General features: G+C 59.6%; 1 protein-coding gene across 10 annotated transcripts; it reads right to left on the bottom strand.

The window, feature by feature from the left end:
* Positions 1 to 320: 320 nt before the first annotated feature.
* Positions 321 to 11414, bottom strand: Dpep1 (dipeptidase 1 (renal)). Of its 10 annotated transcripts, none has more exons than XM_005411041.2 (11): positions 11249 to 11414; positions 5351 to 5521; positions 2349 to 2481; positions 2097 to 2229; positions 1861 to 2011; positions 1691 to 1760; positions 1301 to 1477; positions 1136 to 1220; positions 992 to 1067; positions 751 to 886; positions 321 to 664 (listed from the first exon to the last, which is right to left on the bottom strand). In XM_005411041.2, exons 2-11 carry the CDS (start codon positions 5452 to 5454, stop codon positions 488 to 490), a joined length of 1242 nt encoding a protein of 413 aa, XP_005411098.1. In that variant the 5' UTR covers positions 5455 to 5521; positions 11249 to 11414; the 3' UTR covers positions 321 to 487. The 10 variants fall into 10 exon arrangements, with proteins under 10 accessions (XP_005411098.1, XP_005411099.1, XP_005411102.1 ...); XM_005411042.2 differs by having other exon boundaries at positions 5351 to 5518; XM_005411045.2 differs by having other exon boundaries at positions 5351 to 5484.
* Positions 11415 to 20044: the final 8630 nt, after the last annotated feature.

Below are 20044 nucleotides of genomic sequence, written 5' to 3'. Positions count from 1 at the left end.
GACCCAAGGGCAGGGTGGGGTGTGCGCTGCATGAGTGTACATGAGGCTGCATGAGCATGTGTGAGCCATGTACAGGCACCCGTGTGGTGTGTACACAAATGTGCCATGTGGGCTGTGCACGGGTGTGCCATGTGCATGGGTGAACTGTGTACACAGTGCATGTGGGTACAGCCACCGGAGCTCAGCCTGTGCAGTGCCCTCTCCTGAGGTCCTGGGTGTGCCCTGTCCTTACCCTCCAGGACTCTGTCCCCAGGCCCAGTGGCCCCTGGAATCCCTCTCCCTAAGTCTGCCCTCCAAGGCCAGGGTGCTCATGACACAGATCAGGAGTAAGGGGGCCAAGGCTTTATTGGGCTCCATGTGCAGGCGCCAGGCTGCCCACTGGGGAGCTGCCCCTGTGCAGGGGTACAGTTCCCAGGGCCCAGCTCCTCGCCTGAGGAGCCCCCTCCTCTGCACTCCTGGAGTCCTGGTGGCTGCTGGCATCTGGGCATCACAGAAGATGTGGGCTGAGGAGCAGGGGAGCCAGGGAGGCCAGGAGGGCACCTGGCCTGAGGGAGAGGCTGGGGGCCGCCGAGTAGCCGTACTGTGTCCTGCAGGAATCACCCAGCTTGTCAAGGGCAATGGGTTTTTCCTCGGGTTTGTGTGAGGTTTGAGTGCGGTTGCTCACCTAGGCGCAGGTAGACAGGGTGAGGTGGTGCCCAGCAGGCGGGGGGGGGGGTGCGGGTGTCTGTGGTGCAGATGGCCCCTCCTTACCTCCTCCACCGCCGCGAAGACCCTCAGCAGATTTTCTGCCAGCATGCCCTTGATCTCCGCCTCTGTCCAGTTCCTCTGGAGCAGCTCAGCCACCAGGTCTGGGTACTTGGAGACATCCTCCAGCCCCACGGGCAGCCTGGCAGGATGAGGCAGGGCCCTGCAGACTGCACTGTCTCAGAGCAGAGCCCAGGTCCCTGGGTGTGCTTCCCTCCCTAGCTCGGGACACTGGCCACACCCTTACCTGGTCACACCATCGTAGTCTCCACCGAGGCCCACAGCTTCGGCGCCAGCCACCGCCTTGATGTAGTCCAGATGGTCTGGGGAAGCACAGTGTGTGAGGTTCCTGGCCAGGCCCGCCCCCCGCCCCCTGGGTGCCCCCACCTACCAGCCACCTGAGTCAGTGTGGCCTGCGCCGAGCAGGACACATAGTCAGTGTAAAAGTTCACCATCACCAGGCTGCCTGTGGCTTTCTGCTCAGGAGAGAGGGGCATTGAGTGATGGCCAGGATCCCTGGGGGCAACACCTCACGGCAGCCTCCGCCAGGCCTCACCACCAGTTGGAGCACATCATCGGGCACGTTCCGCTTGTGGGCACACAGCTGGTAGGCAGACGAGTGGCTGAAGATGACGGGTGCTGAGGACAGCTGCAGGGCAGCCTTCATGGTGGCCACCGACACGTGGGCCAGGTCGATCATGATGCCCAGGCGGTTCATCTCCCTCACCACGCTCTGCGGGCGGGGCAGGGCTGGGTCAAGGCACAGGGGGACTGGGCCAGTGCAGGTGAACTACGGGGTCCGCTTGGGTTCAGAATCCGACACCAGCAGGTCCATGAGCACTGCCCTGGGTGGGCACAGCAGCTCCACTTCACTCAAAAGGAAGCCGAGCTCTGAGAGGTGAGAACCAGTCCCTGCCCTCTTCCTCCCGGGATCCCATCCCCTCACCTCCCCAAACTCCGACAGCCCCTGGCTCTCAGGCTCATCCTCCCCAGTGTCCACCAGCCAGTTGTCAGCCCTGCAGAACAGAGCGGGCGTTGAACATGGAGGAGGGGTCTCTGGGGGTGGAGAGGAAGGTACCTAGGGGCAGGTGTGCTGGCATGGGATCCAGCCCTTACCAGGGCGTGTTGCAACTGTGGGTGAGGGTCAGGTAGCGCATCCCCAGATGGTACAGCGCCCGCAAGACGCCCAGGCTGCTGTCGATGGAGTGGCCGCCCTCCACACCCACCAGGCTGGCCACCTTACCCTCCTGGAAGGCCTGCCGGATGTCTGCAGGGGAGGAGGGCATGGTGTCCGGGGGCAGGACCCCCAACACGCCACACCGTCACCCCTGCCCAGGCCAGCCAGGCCCCACCTTGGCTGCTGGTGACACACTTGAAGGTCTCAGGGTACTCCTGACACATGCGCTGGATGACGTCGATCTGCTCCAGCGTCCTCTTCACGGCGTCTTTGTTCTGGGTGTCACAAGGCACGTACGCAGACCAGAACTGGGGGCAGGGGTGCAGCAGGAGCTGAAGGCCGAGCCCCAGCATGACCCCATGTCCCAAGCAGAGCCCCGCTCCCAGGTTGCGGGGGACAAGTGGCACCCAGCAGGGGACACAGCTACCTGAGCACCTACGAAGCCGGCCCTCAGCTTCGGGATGTTGGTGTGTGTGCTGGCCAGGGTGCTCAGGTTACTCCCCTGGTGGTACAGCTGGTTGTTGAACTTGGTCAGCAGCTGCCAGGGCAGGTCGTTGTGCCTGGAGACACAGGTACCCAGTGGGGGGTGCAGGCTGCCCTGTCCACCAAACACACCTGCACGTGCTGAGCAGCCCACTGTGGCCCACCCCTGACTAGTAACCCAAGCCGGGGTAGCCAGGACTTCTTCCTGGGGGGCCACCTGCTTCCCTCATAGTTTCCCAGAGGTGGAGGAAGCCAGCCAGACTATCTGGATGAAGCCAGTGTTCACAGATTGTAGTGGCCCTGCAGGGGTCCCCCTTAGGGCACAGGGCACTGGGCACTGGACACAGCACCTTGGGACCCCGGAGGGAAGAGCCCTGCACCCAGTTTCCTGAGAATCGGCTACTCCATGAGAGCCACCTCCAGCTGACCAGCAGGCCCCAGACCTCGGGGGCAAAGGCCAGGTGTCCCCATGAACTCCTTGGAAATGCAGGCTCAGGCTGGCAGTGCCCACACCTGGAGGCTGAGGACACACTGAGCCCCAGGCAGCACGCTGTCAGCACCGTCTAGTGGCTGGGAGGCCCTGTGGCTGGGCTCAGCGGCCCCACCCATGCCTGCTGTCAGATTTCACTCCAGTCCCCTCTGCCCTGTGCCTTAGTTTCCCCTCTGTGGCACAGGGAGACCTTGGCAGCTTTGCAGGGGGTGAACGGGGTAAAGAGTGGCACCAGTGTGTTGTGCGGGTCCGAGCTGAGGTGCACATTCCCAAACAGTTTCCTCCATGGCCAGCACCGAGGCCCACGTACACACTGAGCAGTACGACCGTGCCAGGCACCGCAGCGGCACCGAGGCCTCACCCTCCAGATGTCAGGGTGTGAGTACATTACGACTCCCTTGGGCCGTGTCCACCCATGTCCAAGGTCCACTCCAGGGACTGAGGCAGGCTGACCTCATGGCTCCTCTAGGAAATGTCCCCACCTGGGTGGCACAATCCCTGCCCATCCTCCGCCAAGGGGCACAAGCTTTGGCCCCAGCTCGACTGGGGCTCTGGGGGTCTCTCTGGTCACCACGGCACCTGCCATAGGGGTCGCTGCCCGGGAACTGTGGGATTTACATGACGTGAGGGGCAGGCTCTGCCTGTCCGCTGTGCCTGGAACAGACTGATCAGGAAGCATGCGTGGGTGAATGAGTGAATGAATGTATGGGCAGACGGGAGTCTGGGTGAAGGATGGGTGCAGAGGTGCATGAAAGCATGGGTGTGCTTCACCCGAGGGCCCCTCCTTGCTCTCCAGGGCGGGGCGGGGCAGGGCCTTGGGAAGAGACTTCAGTCCTCTGCCTGAGGACACAGGTGTCCTGCGCTGGTGACGGATGGGGTGCTGGGGGCGGGGAGAAGCTGCACTCTGTTCTCTGCCCCTCCCTGGTGGGGGACTAAATGCCAGGGTGAGACCTGACTTCTGCCCAGGCAGGGGCACTCCGAGCTCCTTTCCCCTCCTCTGTGTGGCCCTGCGTAGTGAGCTCAGCAGGGTGGAAGAGGCCAGCCACCCGTAGGGCACTGCTGGTGGCCACTGTTATCTATTCTCTTTCCTGGTAACAAGCCCCGCATTTTTACAGGACACCTGGTCACTTGGAATGAAGAAACTTCTTGGCCCCCCTGTAGCTGGATGTGGCCTTGTGACTCTGTCCTGCGGGTCCAGAAACACTCCTTGACAGGTGGCGTTTGCACACCCCTTGTCCTGCTTGCTGGCTGGTGTGGTAATGTGATGGCTGGAGCTGGTGCAGCTGTGGTAAACCACGAGGAACATGAGAGGGCTTCTGTTTGTCGAGATATAAACTGCTTGTTTGTATCTCTTACCTGAGATCAAACTGATGGGCCTGCAAGCTCACCTAGCTTTCTGTCTCTGGGCAATCCCAGCGCCCCACACCCCAGGTCCCGACCCCTTCCTGTCTCTTTTTCGGGCCCTCTCTCACCTCATCTGACTCTGCACGACCCTGTGCCTGGACTCGGGTCTCTCTCTCTCTGTGCCCAGCTGTCCTAACCCCGGAGAGGAAGAGCCACTCCCGGTCTCCCTGCCCCACAACTGAACTCTTCCCTTGGTCCTCACTGGCCTGTGGTGTGCAGCCTGAGGCCAGACCCCCCTCTGCAAACAGAGAGGCTCTGGGGAGGCCAGGGAGTGGCCACTGAGAAGACCCGACCCTCACAGCCAGCAGGAGGTGGAAAAGCCTGGCAGGGGCACTGGAGGAGCCTGGGAGCAGAGCCGCAGGCCCAGACAAGTGGCAGATGGCCACGCCCTGCACTCCTCACAGGGCCTTTTCTCCAAACTATGGAGTGGCACCTCTAAGTAGCAACTGTGTGCCCAGCACACGGGTGCCCTCGGCTCCCCTGCCCGCCCAGAGCCTGACGTGTGCAGAGTCCTGGCTTCCAGCAGCTAAGATGGGGTAGGAGGGGCTACGAGCGGGGAGGCCAGGTGTGAGTGCTCCCGCTGCAAGCAGGGAGAGAGGGCGCATGGCTATATGGCATTCAGAGGGGTCCTAAGGGGGGCAGGTGACAGCTGGGGGACAGATTGTGGGGCTGGGAGAAGCAGCTAAGTGTGGGGCAGTCGGAGGAGGCGGGAGTCAGGCAGGCACAGCGGCCGGGGGCATCGTGGACCCCAAGACAGAGAGGAGCAGAGCCAGAGGGACACCCACTAGGGCATGGGGAAGCCGCCCCTGCCTGTGGTGGGGAAGCCGCCCTTGCCTCCTCAGAGGAGGAAGTTTGGGCTTGAGGCTCTGAGAGGTGGGCACTGGGGCACTGGGTCCCTTCCCCAAACTGGAGCCTGGCCATGCCACCCCCCGCCCCTCTCCACAGACATCCCACTGAGGAAACCTTCAGCCCCTCCCGACACCAGAGACCTGAGACCAGCGAGGGGCCAGGGCTGCCTCCCGGGCAGAGAGACCTCCGCCCACACCACTCACCCATCAATGACAGGCGTCTGCTGCATGATTCTCTCTGCCTGCTCACGCCACGTTTCCCCAGCACACATGGCCACCAGGGCCCAGAGCCACCAGCTGGTCCACATGATGAGGTCGGGTCTGCTTAACTCCCGGCCCTGGGGCACAGGATGCGGGGCGTGAGGAACTGCTCTGCTGAGGGAGGAAGGAGGCCTTTGGTCCAGGCGGTGGCCCCTGTATCACTGTTTACAGCCCTCATGTTAACGAGTAACTAGTCTACGGCCATACCACCCTGAACGCACCTGATCTCGTCTGATCTTGGAAGCTGAGCAGGGTCGGGCCTGGGTAGTACTTTGATGGGAGAACGAGTAACCAGTGCATTCTCTCCCAGACCGGGCAGGGTAGACGGCTGCCACTGGAGGGCTGGGTGTCCCTGGCAGGCAGGGGCATGGCTGGGCAAGGGCCTGGGGGAGGATGGTGGGGCCTTGGGGAGCGAACAGCACGGGGCGGGCGTGATGGGTGTCAGCCCGTCTGGGATGTGTCCTGGCCTGGCTTGCTGGCCTCTGCCCAGGATGCTACTGGACCCCTGCAGGCACTGAGGTGGTTGGGGCTGGGGTGCCCTGGTGCTCTGGGAAGGAATCACAGCCTGTGCAGCCACCAGGAGCTGTGTTTCCTGGGTGGGCACCTGGGCCTCTGGGTCTGTTTCCCTGTGGCTCTGGTCCTTGCTGTCCTTCCTGCCAGGCCCAGGTGGGCTGGTGCCGTGTCTTCCTCCGCTCCCTGCACCCGCACTGGGACCTGTGCTGAAGGTACCATGGGACTGCCTGGGACCACCTGTGCCGAGCGTCCTGGGCACTGGTGTCCTCGAACACCCTCCTCCCCTGGCACAGTGTCGACCTCGTGGGCCACCCTGCCTTGCTCTCCTGGCACCCCCCACGTCTCCCAGGCTCAGGCCCAGGCTTTGACATTTGGAGGCGTGATCTCCTTCATCTACATGAGCCTGGGGTCTCCTTTCCTGTTTATTTCTGCTCTCTGTTCTTGAGCTTTTGGTCTCTGAGCTCTTAAGCTTTTTAAAGGGTACACAGTTGCCAGCCTGGTCAGACAGCTTCTTCTGGGAATTGGGATAATTCAAGCCAGGACCTGGTTAGGCAGCTTAACTAGGTCGGGTCTGCCTGTTGGTTGGTTTTGCTACATTCTTCAAGTTATTCTTTCCCCAGCTCCCACAGCTGGAATGTTCTTTTTGTATCACCACTGTGCATTTCCCTCCTATTTTGTCAGTCATATTTAACCCCATATTTTCCTCTCAGTATTCAGAATCCTTAACTTCTGCTAGGAGAGATGCTGCATGCCTATAACCCCAGCTACTCAGGAGGCTGAGACAGGAGGGTGGCAAGCTCAGGCAAGTTCAAGGCTGGCCTGGGCAATCTAGTGAGGCCCTGTCTCAAAAAAATCTTTAATTCTGTACAGGTGTGGTGGCACACACCTGTAATCCCAGCACTCGGGAGGCTGAAGCAGGAGGATCTTTGTGTGTTTGAGACCAGCCTGGGCTATATAGTGAGCTCAAGGCCAGCCTGAACTGCATAGCGAGACCTTGTCTCAAAAAGAGAAAAAAAAAAAAAAAAAAGATACTCCAGGAGAAAATGAAGTGCACATGTGTCTGCAGTCCCTTCCTGGGCAATGGCCCCAGGGATGCTACATCTGGTTGGTGTGAGGACCTGTGGGCTGTCTGGGAGTTCCTCATCCTCCCAGGATGGGCCAAGCTGTGTCTTAGACTTTGAGTTCCTTCAATGTTCAAATCCAGTTGTGTTTGAGTTGTCTGATTTTCTAAAGGTTCTGTGATCATTCTTTTGCAGTAGTTTATTAGCTCAATTTAATTTTTTTTTGGGATACCAGGAATCAAACTCAGGACCTTGCGCTTGCCGGGCAGGCCACTGAGCTATATCCCCAGCCCCAGTAGTTTATTAGTTCAAAAGCCCACAGCCCCCGAGGCCCCACCCCAGGGCTTATGCTCCCTCACCCTCCACCCTCGGCACCACGCACACAGGGCCTCTGGCACCAAGGCCTCACACAGGCAAGCATCTAGGACAGAGCTACACCCCAACCCCGTAATGCGATATTTCTAAAACTCTAAATTCAAGCAAAAAATCCATGCTGAACAAAATATAAAACCCGTAAATAAAGACAAGGCTGCTACTTGACTCTCTCTTTTCCTCCACCCTGACTCTCTCTTTTCTTCTAACCCTTATACAGTGCGATGGGTGGGTGGTGTTCTTGGGGCTCAGCTGTCTCGGGCTGACAACAGGGGAACTGTCCAGGTGGGCCTAGGGTGATGTGAACACACTGCCCCAACCTGCACCTGCAAAGGGTTTTGGACGGCAGCGAGGAGACCTGTAGGGGTGAGGACTGCTGTGCTCTGGCCCAGGCCAGGTACCTGGGAGCTTGGCCTGCATCTTTCCTGAGGCTCAGAACTACTGGCTTGGCTTGGCTCGAGTGCAGTCCTGCACAGTGAGGCCACGTGGGCCCTGGGATTTCAGGTCCACTGCTGGGCTCCTGCTTTGTGTTGGCCAGTGGCCCCATTTCTCAGGCTCAATTACCTGTTTGTACGCTAGAGACCACCACGGTGCCTACCTCTCCAGAGATGTAGGACTGGAACTGTCCTCGGGGCAGTGCCTGAAGGCTGAGGCTGTTTTCCTTGACCGAGAGGGCTCCTTCCCCAGGGTCCTGCTTCATCCTGGAATTCCTGATGCCAACCCCACCACACAGACACAGACACACACACACCCCGGCACAGGCCACGTCCTCAAACCTGCTTGTCTTCACTCTGTAGCCGTTCCTGCTGCAACCCTCTCCGCATCCTCCTGGCTAAGTACACTTTGCACTTCCGCCCCTTCCAGTGCTGCAGTCATGTTTTGCTGGAGCAGGTCCTCGAAGCACTTGATCCCTCAGTGTCTGTGTGAGAAACCTCTGTGCTTGCACCGGTCACCAGTTCTGCTGATATGCAGTTTTGAGTTGAAAGCCGTGCAGCCCATGCCCGGGCTCCAAAGTCTGTCTCATGGGCACTGTTGGTGGGAACACCACCCAGTGTGCTTCCTCCTTCCCTGGCTCAGGTCACCTCTTCATCCTTGCAGTTCTGCGGCTGCCAAGCATGGGATGGCGGGAGACTTTTCCACTCCCAGCTCAGCGCACAGGCTCCGGCTGTGGTCAGGGACACATCTGCACATCTGTCTCCACTTGCTCTTGCCCTGATCCTGCCTGGCCTCCGCTGCACTTTTGTCGGCTGTGCCGGACTTTCTTGTGCTTTTACGCAGTGCACAGCAAGATGCGCCCCACACTGTCTTCAGCACTTTTATTTCACGTTTCGCCCTGGGATTCTGGGGCTGGGCTCCCGGGAGTGTCTTTTCCTGCTGTCTCTCCCGCCACAGCCTGATCTGGTCATGGTAGCCACATCCGAGCGATGGCGGGCAGAGCCACTGTCTTTTGTGCTCTTTGGTCTACTGAGTAGGCTCAGCCTCCTTTGCCTGTCTGTCTGAACCTCTTGCTAATTCACAGCTTTCCCTGCCAGCTGCACGCCTGTCCCTTACACTGAGACCCCCTCAGTGGGCTGTGCTCTGCAAAGACACTTCAAGGGGCTCCGGGGAGTCCAGCAGCCCTCCTGGTCCTGAAGACCCTGGGGGCCCAGGGACCCAGATATTGCTCCCCTAGCTGGGGCCTACTAGAGTCCTGTGTCAGCCAACCACAACGCAGCCCTCGGTCCCACAATGCCCGCCTCGCCTGTGTCTGAGCTGAGTGCTGTGTCTTGCAGGGGTGAGGGAGACTCCTACATGGCCCCCTGAAAACCTCAGGGCTCCCTCCCCCGTCAGGGGCTCCTCCATTAATGCACCGAAATCTCAGCCTGCTGATAACCCTTCACTCTGAACTGTGGGTTCTCTTTTTATGGTGTGTGCGTGTGTGTGTGTGTGTGTGTGTGTGTGTGTGTGTGTGTGTGGTGTTACTGGGGACTGAACCCAGGGCCTCTGCACTTAGCTACAACCCCAACCTTTTGCTTAAATCTTGAGACAGGGTCTTAAATTGGTAAGTTGAACTTCCAGTCATCCTGCCTCAGCCTGAGTATTGGAATTGCAGGTGTGCGCCATTACCCCCGGCAGGGTTCTGTTTTAATCCTGTTTCTTCTGTTGCTTCTGGGTGCCACACACAGTACAGCCTTGGCATCATCATGCCCTTGAGGGACACGGGTCTCCCTTCCTTCTCACCGTGGGGACCCTGGAGAGAGCCCGGGCCCAGTGTCCTTCGGCTTGGCCTCTCAGTCAGGAGAGTGAAGGAGAGGTGCAAACGGGCGTGAAGGATACATGCTGGAAGCCAGACAGCCTGGGCGTGGCTTCTGGTGGGCAGGTGGTCTTTTCTGCTGACAGCTGCCCTGAGGCCACCACCTGCACACCTCACTGCCCTGCGGCCCTGACACTGCTCCAGCCAGAGCTGGGGAACTGCTGGACACACGGCGGAGGCAGCCCTGGCCATTTGGTGTGGCTGTCACAGGCCTGGGACACCAGACGCAGCCTCCGGTGACACTAGTACACCTCAGAGTCCCGTGGAGGCCCGGAGGCTACAGGACTGCTAAGCTTCCGGTTCGAGTTCTCCACAAAGAGCTCCTGCCCCGCCCGGCTCAGCGACTCCTGCTCTCTTCTCTGTACAGCAGGGTACACAGCCCCAGCCTCCTGGGTGCACACGTGTCCCCGCTGCTGGAGATGCCTCTGTCATCTCTGTGACAGCATCCCTTCCAGAGCATGGTGGGGTCCTCGGCCCGGGGCGGGGGGTGATTGCAAGAGGGGTCCCAGGGACCCAACACACCTCCCACAGGGCAAGGCCACGGCCACGCCAGTCTCAGGGTGTCCTTCTCTACTGCTTCTGTGTTGCCTCCGAGGAGAGGCCCTGCCTGCCCCACGCCTGCCGTAAACAAGAGGAACACTGCAGCCAGCAAACCTCAGCCGTGCTGAGTCCCGGCCAGCAGACATGTGCGGGTACCCGAGCCACTTTCCACTCCATCCTGGCCCCCATGGGCCCAGGGGCCCCCAGCCCAGAAGCCCCCACACCAGCCCCCCTTCATCCCTCAGTTCCTGGAGGACCTGGTAGCTCCTAGACAAGCCAGTACCTGGCTTTCTCTCCCTTGCAGACCCCAACCCTCCAGATCGGCAGCCGAGGTGCCTCCCCAGCGCCCCTAGAACTGCACCCTCAGCATCATGTTGGAAGTTGCCTCTGACCCCCGGGTACCTGGGAGCACCCCCCATATCCTGCCCACTCTCATGTGTGGCTTCTCTGTGGCCCTTCATCCTGTCAGGGCCTCCTGCCTCCCAGGATGGCAGCTCAGACCCCACCAGCTCCTTGAGGGCCTCCTGTAGGCATCCTCCTGAGACCCCACCCCTGCCCTGCCTAGGCCTTCCAGACCCCCACCTGGGGCCAGGACCTCCTTCCTTCCATTCCTGTGCCCACAGCCTCCCAGGGCACCCAGGAGGTGCCAGTGAGTGAGGTTCTGCTCATGAGGCAAGGCGAGGGGAGCAGCTCTGCACCCCCCCAGCCCAGCACCCTAGCTCAGTCCCTGCACCCTACTCACCACTCCAGGTCGGTGCTGAGAAAGCTTCTGTCCCCCAGGCTGGGGAGACCAGCCCACCCCAGTTCTCCAGCTGCCAAGAGCCACCTCTAAAAGAGCAACCCCAGGCCCGTCCCCGTGCGCCAGGCAGCCCAGATGGGGCTAATGCCTCACACATGTCTTCGGGGCCCTGAGACGCTCACGCCCTCCCACACTGCGCCTCCAGCGCCAGAGCTGAGCTTCACAGACCGGGTGACCTGGGTCTGTCTCAGGCAGGCAGTGGCCTTGGTGTGGCGCAGAATTGGTGGTGGGGGTCTGGGAGCCGGGTAAGGATTCCAGCCTACCTGTCCCTCTCCTGCTGCCGACCCTGGGCAGCCTCCCACGTCCCCTGGTCCACCTGTGCTCCCGAGTCTGGACACGCTCTCCCCAGCCTGGGGACTTGCAGCTCGGACCTGGCCCAAGGACTGGGGGTCCTGGTTCCTTTATCTGAAATTAGGGAGGGCTACTCCCCCCATTTCCAGCTACCAGGAGGTCAGACGCGATCTGGGATTGGAATGTCCTCTGGCAGGACTTTTAAAACCGCAGGAGGCTGGTGGCCCAGGGTGAGAGTCTCCCCAGGGGCCTCCAGACATGGGGTTGCAGGGGAGGGGCACCCCTGTCCTGGCTTCACCCAGTGAGGGGGATCTGCCTCCTGCTGGGCCTTGTTCTGTCGCAGTCTGCAGCAGCCCCTGTCCTGCTCAGGGTTGGCTGTGGGACATCTTTACATCTGGCTGTGGGCAGGGAACCCCCGGTTGAAGACATACCAGGAAGAGTTCAGACCCTGGATCTCAGAGGGGACACAGCAGGGGTGCAGGGGCCAGGCAGGGTCGAATTCGCCTGGGGGGCAAGGTGAGGTGATGAGAGGTTCAGGCAGGTACGAGTCATGCAGTGTGAGGGGATCAAGGACCCCAGCAGAGACCCTGTGCTTGTGGGGGATGGTGAGACCACTCACCTGGAGGAAGTGAGGCAGGACAGGGACTCCCACCGCTGTAGCGCCCCCAGGGCCTGCCGGGTGAAATCTCAGCCTCCCAGCCTGAGCTCTGGGGAGGCCTCAGGAAGGCCTGGATCCTTGTGGGAGGAACAGGGACAGGCGAGGGCTGGTGGCCTCACCGCTCTCCCCAAAATCCCCGAGAGGACGTCCTGAGCTGTGGCTCGTCGGAGGCTGTGGGACCAGGTGGCATCAGGTACAGCTGAGCCTGGAGGGAGCCGGGGACTCTGCGAGAGGAGAAATGGCCACAGAGACTCAGCCTCGAGAGTGGCTGTGAGTGTAGACAGGCACCAGGCGTGCTGGAGACAACAGCCACGGGTGGGGGAGGCGGCGGCAGGGCCGGTTCTGCCCGTGATAGGTCTCACGAGCCATCCTGAGGTCCTTGCCTTTCCTCAGGGAAATTGAGGGACAAGGGCCAAGCAGAGGACGGGGGGCCCTGTAAATGTGCCCAGGGTCTTGGCCACCACGGAGGTAGCACAGCGTGGTCCCCTTTGGGCCTGCCGGTGTGGACGGTGGACCAGCTTTGGGGACCAGCAGCCCGAGCCTCTCCGGGTATGAGACCTTGGCACCCGCCTCAACACCCTCTTTCTGGAGCTCAGGCCACCGTGCCCCACGTGCTCCCTCGGAGCCCCGCTTCTTGCTGGCTCATCGTTGGTGCCCCCACCCACAGGGGTTTGACCTCTGGACCGCTGGCAGCCCGGGTGAGCTATGGGGTGCAGGGCCGAAGAGCAGACACAGCCTTTTCAAGCCTGCTCAGCAACTGCTTGATGCCTCCAAGGCCGGGCTGGGCTTTGGGGTATGCGCAGCTGCCGCTGAGGCAGGCTGGGAGGTGGGGGTGGTTGGTCCTCCAGGCAGGAGTCTTCGTGGCTCTGGGCCCCTCCTGCTGGCTGCCAGTGGCCACAGCCTCAGAGCAGGACCAGGCTCCTAAGGACATGCAGGTCTTTTCTGCCAATCTTGCCAACGCCCAGCCGACATGGTGCCGGTAGGTCAGTTCCAAGGGCACAATCCTCCAACCACCCGAGGCCAGGATATGGAGGTGGTGGCCGGCAGGGATGGCGCCTCCATCCGGGTGGGGCAGGTCCTCCAAGGCCGCCTTATCTCACTGGCATCTGGCCTGGTCTTGCTCAGCAGATTCCTCCGGATACAGAGTCCAGGGCAGGACCTCGGAGCCTGGACCGTGGGACAAAGACAGCACCCAGGTGGTCCGGGTTGGAGGGAGACATGTGTGTGAAGATGCCGGGACCCCCAGGGTCAGAGTCTTGTCTGTGACGCGGCAGAGCCCCCTGGAGGTGGGGCAGGGACTTGGGGAGACAGAATAGGTCCCCAGAGGCCTGGGCAGGAAGCAGGGACCGTTGGTTTGAGGGGCTGTGACTGCTGCCCCCTGGTGGCCACATCCTGACAACACACTAGGGGTGGGCGGGGCCTCATAGGATCCGGCCCCAGGGTGGTGCCCAGGACCGAGGCCGTGGCTGTTTCCCAGCTCTGTAAACTGAGGCACAGTGGCACCTGTGGACCAAGGGGCTCATGAGATCCAGAGAGGCAGAGTGTGGCTCCTAGATCTCACACCAGGCCCAGGATGGCTTCAGCCAGTGCCGCCTTTCTGGTGGAGAGCAGGTCGGGCACCTGTGAGAGGACACCAGCACCCTTCTTGCCAGAGGCCTCAGTCAGCAGCAGCTGGGGACCTTGGGCGGGGTCTCCTCAGTGTCCACAGGACTGTGCAGGACGGGGGGCTGCCTGCCGCCTGGGCAGCTCTCGGTGTGCCGTGAGAACCTGGACCCATCCTTCGGGTTGAAGCTGTGCCTCTCCCTGGCCTGGACAGGAAGCAGAGAGGGGTAAGAAAGGAGGATCGTGGGTTCCTCACAAAAAAGCACCTCTCAAACGTTACTTGATTTTGGATCAAGCCCTAGACAAGATCCTCAGGGGACAGAATGAGGCTGAGCTGGAAAAGTGTCCTTTGTCTCTGAGTTAGCAGAAGCTGTGGCCCAGGAGATGCAGCTCCCAGCACCCTGACCGTGGGCCAAGAGAAGGGCCTGTGCCCTTGCACTGGACACAGAGGGGAGTGGGTCCCTGTGCAGAGGGGACAGCCATGTGCCTGCCACACCCCAGGGCTGCTTGATCTCTTCCCCCCTTGCCTTCTCCTACAGCCACTCCCAGAGTGACCTCACTGTGTGAGATCGGCTCTGTCCCCTCTGGGAAACGTGGGTGACCTCTGGTGACCCCTCCTCTGCACATCAGTCCCTGGCTCCTGGCCTCTGCTTTGCCCAGGGACGCCTGCCCTTCTTGGACAGCTGCCCCCTGGGTACCGAGCCCTCTGGCGCCCTGTAGCCCTGGCCCCAGCCCACTCATCCCCAGAGCCCCACGGATCAGGCCCCACCCTGCCACCTGCTTCTCCTCATGGCCTCTGTCTGGGTCTTGAGTGTGGACGGAGGAGGGGATGGGAGGGCAGGCTGGGGAGAGGAAAGGGGCGAGGTGGGGATGGCATGGCTGCGACAGCCATGGCTGCCTGGTGACTTAATGTTGTAAATGTCAGCCCTTAGACTGATGAAATCGGGGCACGGAAGTCTTCCTCGTTCTTTTTATTACACAGTTTATTTTGTTTATTGAGACAGGGTCTTATAGTTCAGGCTGACCTTGAACTCACTCTGAAGCCCAGGGTGACCTCAAACTCCAGGTGATCCTCCTGTCTCTCAGCCTCTTGAGTGAGGGGATCACAGGTGTTCACCACACCCAGCTGATCACACATTTTAATTGTGAGACAGAGCGTGTGCGGAGGAGTGCTGAGACATACGTGCAGCTCCACACAGACACTCGTACAGAGATGTTCACAGTAGTACCACTCATTGTTGCCCGGAAGTGGAAATGGGCCAGGGGCACCGCCCTTGTTCTGGCCCCAGCACTGCACGAGGAAGAAGAATGGAAAGAAGGAAGGCGCCCAGCAGCTGACCAGGCGCTTGTGGTCCGTCCCCATGGCAGTGCCAGTCAGCCGTGGTGGTCACCATGTGCGAGGCCCTGTCCTCCCCACAGCTGTGCTGCGGGCACTGGGCTCTCTGGGTCTCTGGTGGCCATGCGGTGTGGCCCGCAGCACCGCCCTGCCTCTCCTGCCTGCTGCCGCTCTCAGGACGATTGCTAAGCAGCGCCCACTTCCCGCCTGCTGAGCACTGCCCCTTCCTTGCCTCCTCCCATGGTGGACAGCGAGTCTGGGTGTCCTCTCTAAGGACACTAATCCCACTTGGGGGGCTCTACCCTGGTGACCGCCCAAGACCTCCCCTCTGACAGCCGCCACACTGGGATCGGGGCTCCCAACGGGACTCGGGTGGGACAGTCAGCCCAGGATGGATGGCACAGGCATTCCTTCTCAGTGCTGCTGTCATGGTGACAGTGGGGAAATGCTGATGTGTGTGACTGGTCACCAAGTGGCCTTTGCTGGTGTGACAACAGGGACAGGTGTCACCCACAACAGAAGAGGGAACGAAGCCAGGCTTCACAGGGCTCATGGACCAGGCCATGTGCTGGGCCATTTGGGTGATGTTCCTGACAAGCTATGGGCACAAGTCCTGCAAAACTTCCTGAGCTGGAAACTGCGTCCGGAGAACCAGAGGCTTCTGGTTTCCTGTCTCAGTCACCCAGGCACGATCTCAAGAAGTGTGCAAAAGTAAAAACGAATCAGGCTGAATCGCTGGAGAGCTCGACTCTTGCCCTTTGGGGCTTGGGGGCCTTGGACTGATTTCTCTCTGGAAATCTGCAAGCGGGGGCTGGAGCTGCCCTCCCTGGGCCGGCTGAGGACACAGTGAATACTTGAAGGCTGAGCCTCTCCCTGGGTGGCCAGTGGCAGGGGGTGGTGGGGGGCAGCTCAGGAGGGACCTCCTGGAGGAGGGGCGGCAGGGCCGGCCGGTGGGAGGAAGCACTCTGTGGACAGTCAGGGCACCAGCAGGGGGCAGGGCAACCCTGCTGCTCTGAGCTCTCACAGGACCAGGGCTCTCCAGCTTGGAGTACAAGCGCATAGCCTCCACACATAGGCACAAGCCAGGGCCAGGGCCTCCGCCTGCTTCAGAGCTGCGGCTGGCGGGGCAGCACCCTGCTCTGTGCGGCTGCGCCTGTTTTGGGGTGGCTCCCGGCAGGAGCCCGCTCAGTACCAGCCCTACTCTCCTTTATTTGCAGAACTGCTGGTCTGACCCTGCCTGCAGGAACCCCCTTCCGGTGCCAGCAGAAGTCCTAGGAAGAAGCCTGCTAGAGCCACCATGTCCCAGGTCCCGGCCTCTGTTCTGCGTGGCCTGGAGCCAATTTCCAGAGCGAGCCGCTGCAGAATGGGCTCCGCTCTCAGGCCCTGCACTGGCTTTGAGGGGTCAGAGCCGGTGGGTCCCTCATGCTGGCCCACAGATGCTACCACCTTCCGTCCCCCTCACTCTGTGACCCCCAGCACCCAGGGTCCCCACCCCATCACTGCTGGCTTCAACAAGGAGACCCCTCTCCTGCCCCTGTCCTAAAGCCAGCTCCCTCCCCATGGGCACCATTGCCTCATTCTGCCCCTAGGACGGGCGCCCACACCCGGGCCAGGCACCCTACCCTCCATCTGCACCCACCCTCACCCTGAACCTTCCCCATCCTCCCAAGCTCAGCTGTCTGTTGTCTGGCCACCCATCCATTGTTGTTTTGTGTTTTTTGAGACAGGGTCTCGATATGCAGTTCAGGCTGATTTTGAGCTCACTTTGTAGCCCAGGCTGGTCTCAAACTTGCAACAATCCTCCTGCCTCAGCCTCCCGATTGCTGGGGTACCATACCCAGCCTACCCATTGTTGGCTCTACAGCTGCGATGCCCCTACCCCGGTGGAATCAGGCCCCCTCCTCAGCTGCCCCTGGGCCTCTCGCCCAGGAAAACCCCCCAGGGTGGCCCTGGTCTCCACAGGATCTACCCTCGGCTCCCTGAGAGCACTGGGCAATGGGCAGAGGCAGTGGGCAGATGCCTCTGCGCAATCCTTGAGCTTTCTCAGCTCCTGTGCACCTCTGAGGGGCCCAGCCACTTCCAGTATTACGGTGAGAATTCTACAAAACAGGCACTCATGAGAAACCTCAAACGTGAGAACAAAGCTTTATTGCCGCAACTGACAGGCTGAATAGAAGTCAGGGAAGATGTCGGTAACCAGAGAGCTTTGTACTGGGTTTTTGTTTTTGTTTTTGTTTTTGTCTTTTTGAGACAGGGTCTCACTGTGCAGCTCAGGATGGCCTTGAGCTCACTTTGTAGCCCAGGCTGGTCTCGAACTCACAACGATCCTCCTGCCTCAGCCTCCCAAGTGCTGGGATTACAGGTGTGCACCACCACTCCCAGGTGTACTGGGTTTTTATACATTTACAAGTAACTGTAGTAACCACATTACCTCAATTTGGAATTTTACCAAAATGCCACATCATGGTCAGAAGGTTTATATTTCCCAGGGGTTTGTTAGTATGGCTAATTTTAGCTTACCTACAATTTGTTTTAACTATGTGTTTCTCATCTTTGTGGCTGATGCTTAGCTATAGGGAGGGGTGGAGGAGTGAGCTCATCTAAAGTTTAAATAGCTCCTAAAATGGAGTTACAAAAAGAAAGTGGAGTCTCTCTTGCCCTATCACCAGCAGCTCCTCCACTGCCCACTCAGCCGAAACCATCTTGGCCCCCCAGCGGGCCCCTCCCAAGCCCAGAGCCTGGAGACCACCAAAGCCAAGGTCACCATCCTCCTCTGCTCGTCCCTCACAGGGCCCTGGCCCTGCTGTCATTGTCCATGACCCCACGCAGACCTCCCTGAGCTGCTGAGAGCAGCGAGCCCGCTCCCTGCCTGCTCCAACCGCCACTTTTCTTCCTTGTCCCCTTGTCTCTCAGCTCTGCAGTCAGCTCCCAGGGCCGGGTCTGTACCGTCTTGTCCACTGCTGCATCCACAGGGCAGGGCAGCGGGCCACAGCACACCTGTCCTTGTCCAGGAAGTCCTCCCAGCATCCCTGCTCTGCCTCTAAGGCAGAATCGGTCCAGTGTCACCAGCACTACCCGCTGCAATGCCATCCTTTGTGTCAAGGCCTTGCCTTAGGCTCCTGTGTCCTCCCGCTGGCGAGGCAGGGACGGGGCAGCGGTGTACGACGGACACACTTTAGCACTAAGCAGGCAGCACGCATCTCCTGGGGCACCAGGGTCTTCGTACCTACTGGAGGCCAGGAGTGCCACCCCCACCTGTCAGCCAGGTCAGGCAAGGAAGGGCCTCCCCACTGCTCTCAGCCCAGGCGGCCCAGGGTACCCATTGTCTGTTTTGGGCACCATGGCCTTGACATCAAGGCCAAGGTCAAGGCCATGAAGTGTCCTCCCCTGGTTTGCTGTGGGAGTTCAGGTGGCACCCTGGAGACCAGAGTCTGGGTGGAACAGAGTCTGCTTGCGTTGGGAAGCGCCCAGCTTGATCCGTGCCTGGATGCCTGAGGCGGAGTGCAGGTGTCCTCCCAGGTGTCTGCCCAGGTGTCCTCGAGCGGGTGTGTGCAAGGTTAGTGGAAGGCTATCTTGAAACACTTGGTCTCCTTGCTATGGCCTGATTGTTTATGTAAGCACAGCAGGGTGTGACAGCCTTGCAAGGCTCCTGGGGATTTTAGACGCACTTTTGGATGTGGCTTTGAAGGCGCTGGGGGCCAGGGAACCAAGCCTGGAGTTCCCCATTAGACTGCTGCAGTAACTAAGGCTTCCTGAGGTCCCCAAACACCGAGTTTTCTGGACCTGAAGAGTGGGAAGAAGGCCTGCACTGCTCCATTGCCAGGAGCCAGGGGGCTGATTCTTCTGGGAAGACTTGCAAGCAAGACTGGCTCCGTGAATTTAGCTTTAGCGGCTATGAAGTGTGTGGTCAGGTCTGACTTTATGGGTCTCTCTCGCCCTCATTTTTTAATGGGGTCTCACTTGTCATGCAGGCTGGCCTGGCCTTGGACCCCTGGGCTCCAGCGACCCTGCCAGAGCCTCCCAAGTGGCATGTGCTGGTGTGGGCGGCTGTGCCTCACTTTTAAACAACATTGTCAGCAAAGCCAAGGAGGACAGTTGCTAATTGAAACTGTAAACAACTGTACTGCCATGGCGATAAGAGCTTTAAGAGCTTTTGATAATAGCTTTCAATTTTGGTGTATATCAGACAAGGAGAAAAGATAAATGTCTCAAACTGGTTAACAAAAAAATAATTTGCAAGGTTTTTATGAATCATTGATAGCTTAAGAAAAAAGAGAAAGGGCTTCTTCTGTGCAGAAAATAGAACTTCAAAGAGCCAGTTTTGAAAAACCCATGAGAGTTGTGATTGCACTTCATTGGTCACCCAGCCGGAGAGTCTGGCTTGCACGGCTCTGTCTGCCACAGCCTCTCCCGCCCCCACTGGCCTTTCTAGTTGGGTCTGGGCATCCAGCTTGGTCTGCGGTGTAATCTCAAAACCGCTGAAGCGATGCTGTCGGATGCCCCTGCTTCGGGCCTCCCAAGGCATGGGCGCAGTGGCATGGGATGGGGGCAGGGGGCGGTCACTCCAACTACAAGGGAGGCTGAAGCCAGAGGGTATCTTGAGCCCAGGAATTCAAGACCTGCCTGCGTAGCACAGGGAGATCTGGTCTAAAGCGAAAGAGCACTTAGGAAGTGAGCAGAGTAAAACAATAGCTATCTGGATGGCAATGACTAAAAATGGCTACATGGCGGTGGTTAGGAATCTAACGAGAGCTTATTATAAAAATAACACAGTTGATGCTAGGTACGGTGCCACATGCCTGTGATCCCAGCACTCTAGAAGTCTGAGCGGGAGGATGGCACGTCTGTTGGAGCTAGCCTGGGCAATTTACCAACTCACTGAGACCCTGTCTCAAAATAAAAAGATAAAAGATTTTTAAAAAACAACAACAGCCAGGTGTGGTGGCGCATGCCTGTAATCCCAGCATTCGGGAGGCTAAGGCAGGAGGATAGTTGAGAGTTTGAGACCAGCCTGGGCTACAAAGTGAGCTCAAGGCCAGCCTGAACTGCAGAGTGAGACCCTGTCTCAAAAAAAAAAAAAAAAAAAAACAACCAACCAACAAAAACAATAACAAGCCACGCGTGGTGGTGCACGCCTGTCCCAGTACTCAGGAGGCTGAGGCAGTAGGATTA

Source organism: Chinchilla lanigera, unplaced genomic scaffold, assembly GCF_000276665.1.
Source record: "Chinchilla lanigera isolate Chin_1 unplaced genomic scaffold, ChiLan1.0 scaffold00140, whole genome shotgun sequence".
Lineage (NCBI taxonomy): Eukaryota > Metazoa > Chordata > Mammalia > Rodentia > Chinchillidae > Chinchilla > Chinchilla lanigera.
Note: the sequence above shows the minus strand (reverse complement) of the source record. Positions and strands in the feature narration are given on the sequence as shown.

Coding starts and splice junctions, on each gene's coding strand:
- Dpep1 (XM_005411041.2), bottom strand. CDS start 5,454: ATGTGGACCAGCTGGTGGCTCTGGGCCCTGGTGGCCATGTGTGCTGGG. Junction 1,068..1,135: donor CACACTGACTCAGGTGGCTG/GTAGGTGGGGGC, acceptor GTGCTTCCCCAG/ACCATCTGGACTACATCAAG. Junction 887..991: donor GACTACGATGGTGTGACCAG/GTAAGGGTGTGG, acceptor TCATCCTGCCAG/GCTGCCCGTGGGGCTGGAGG.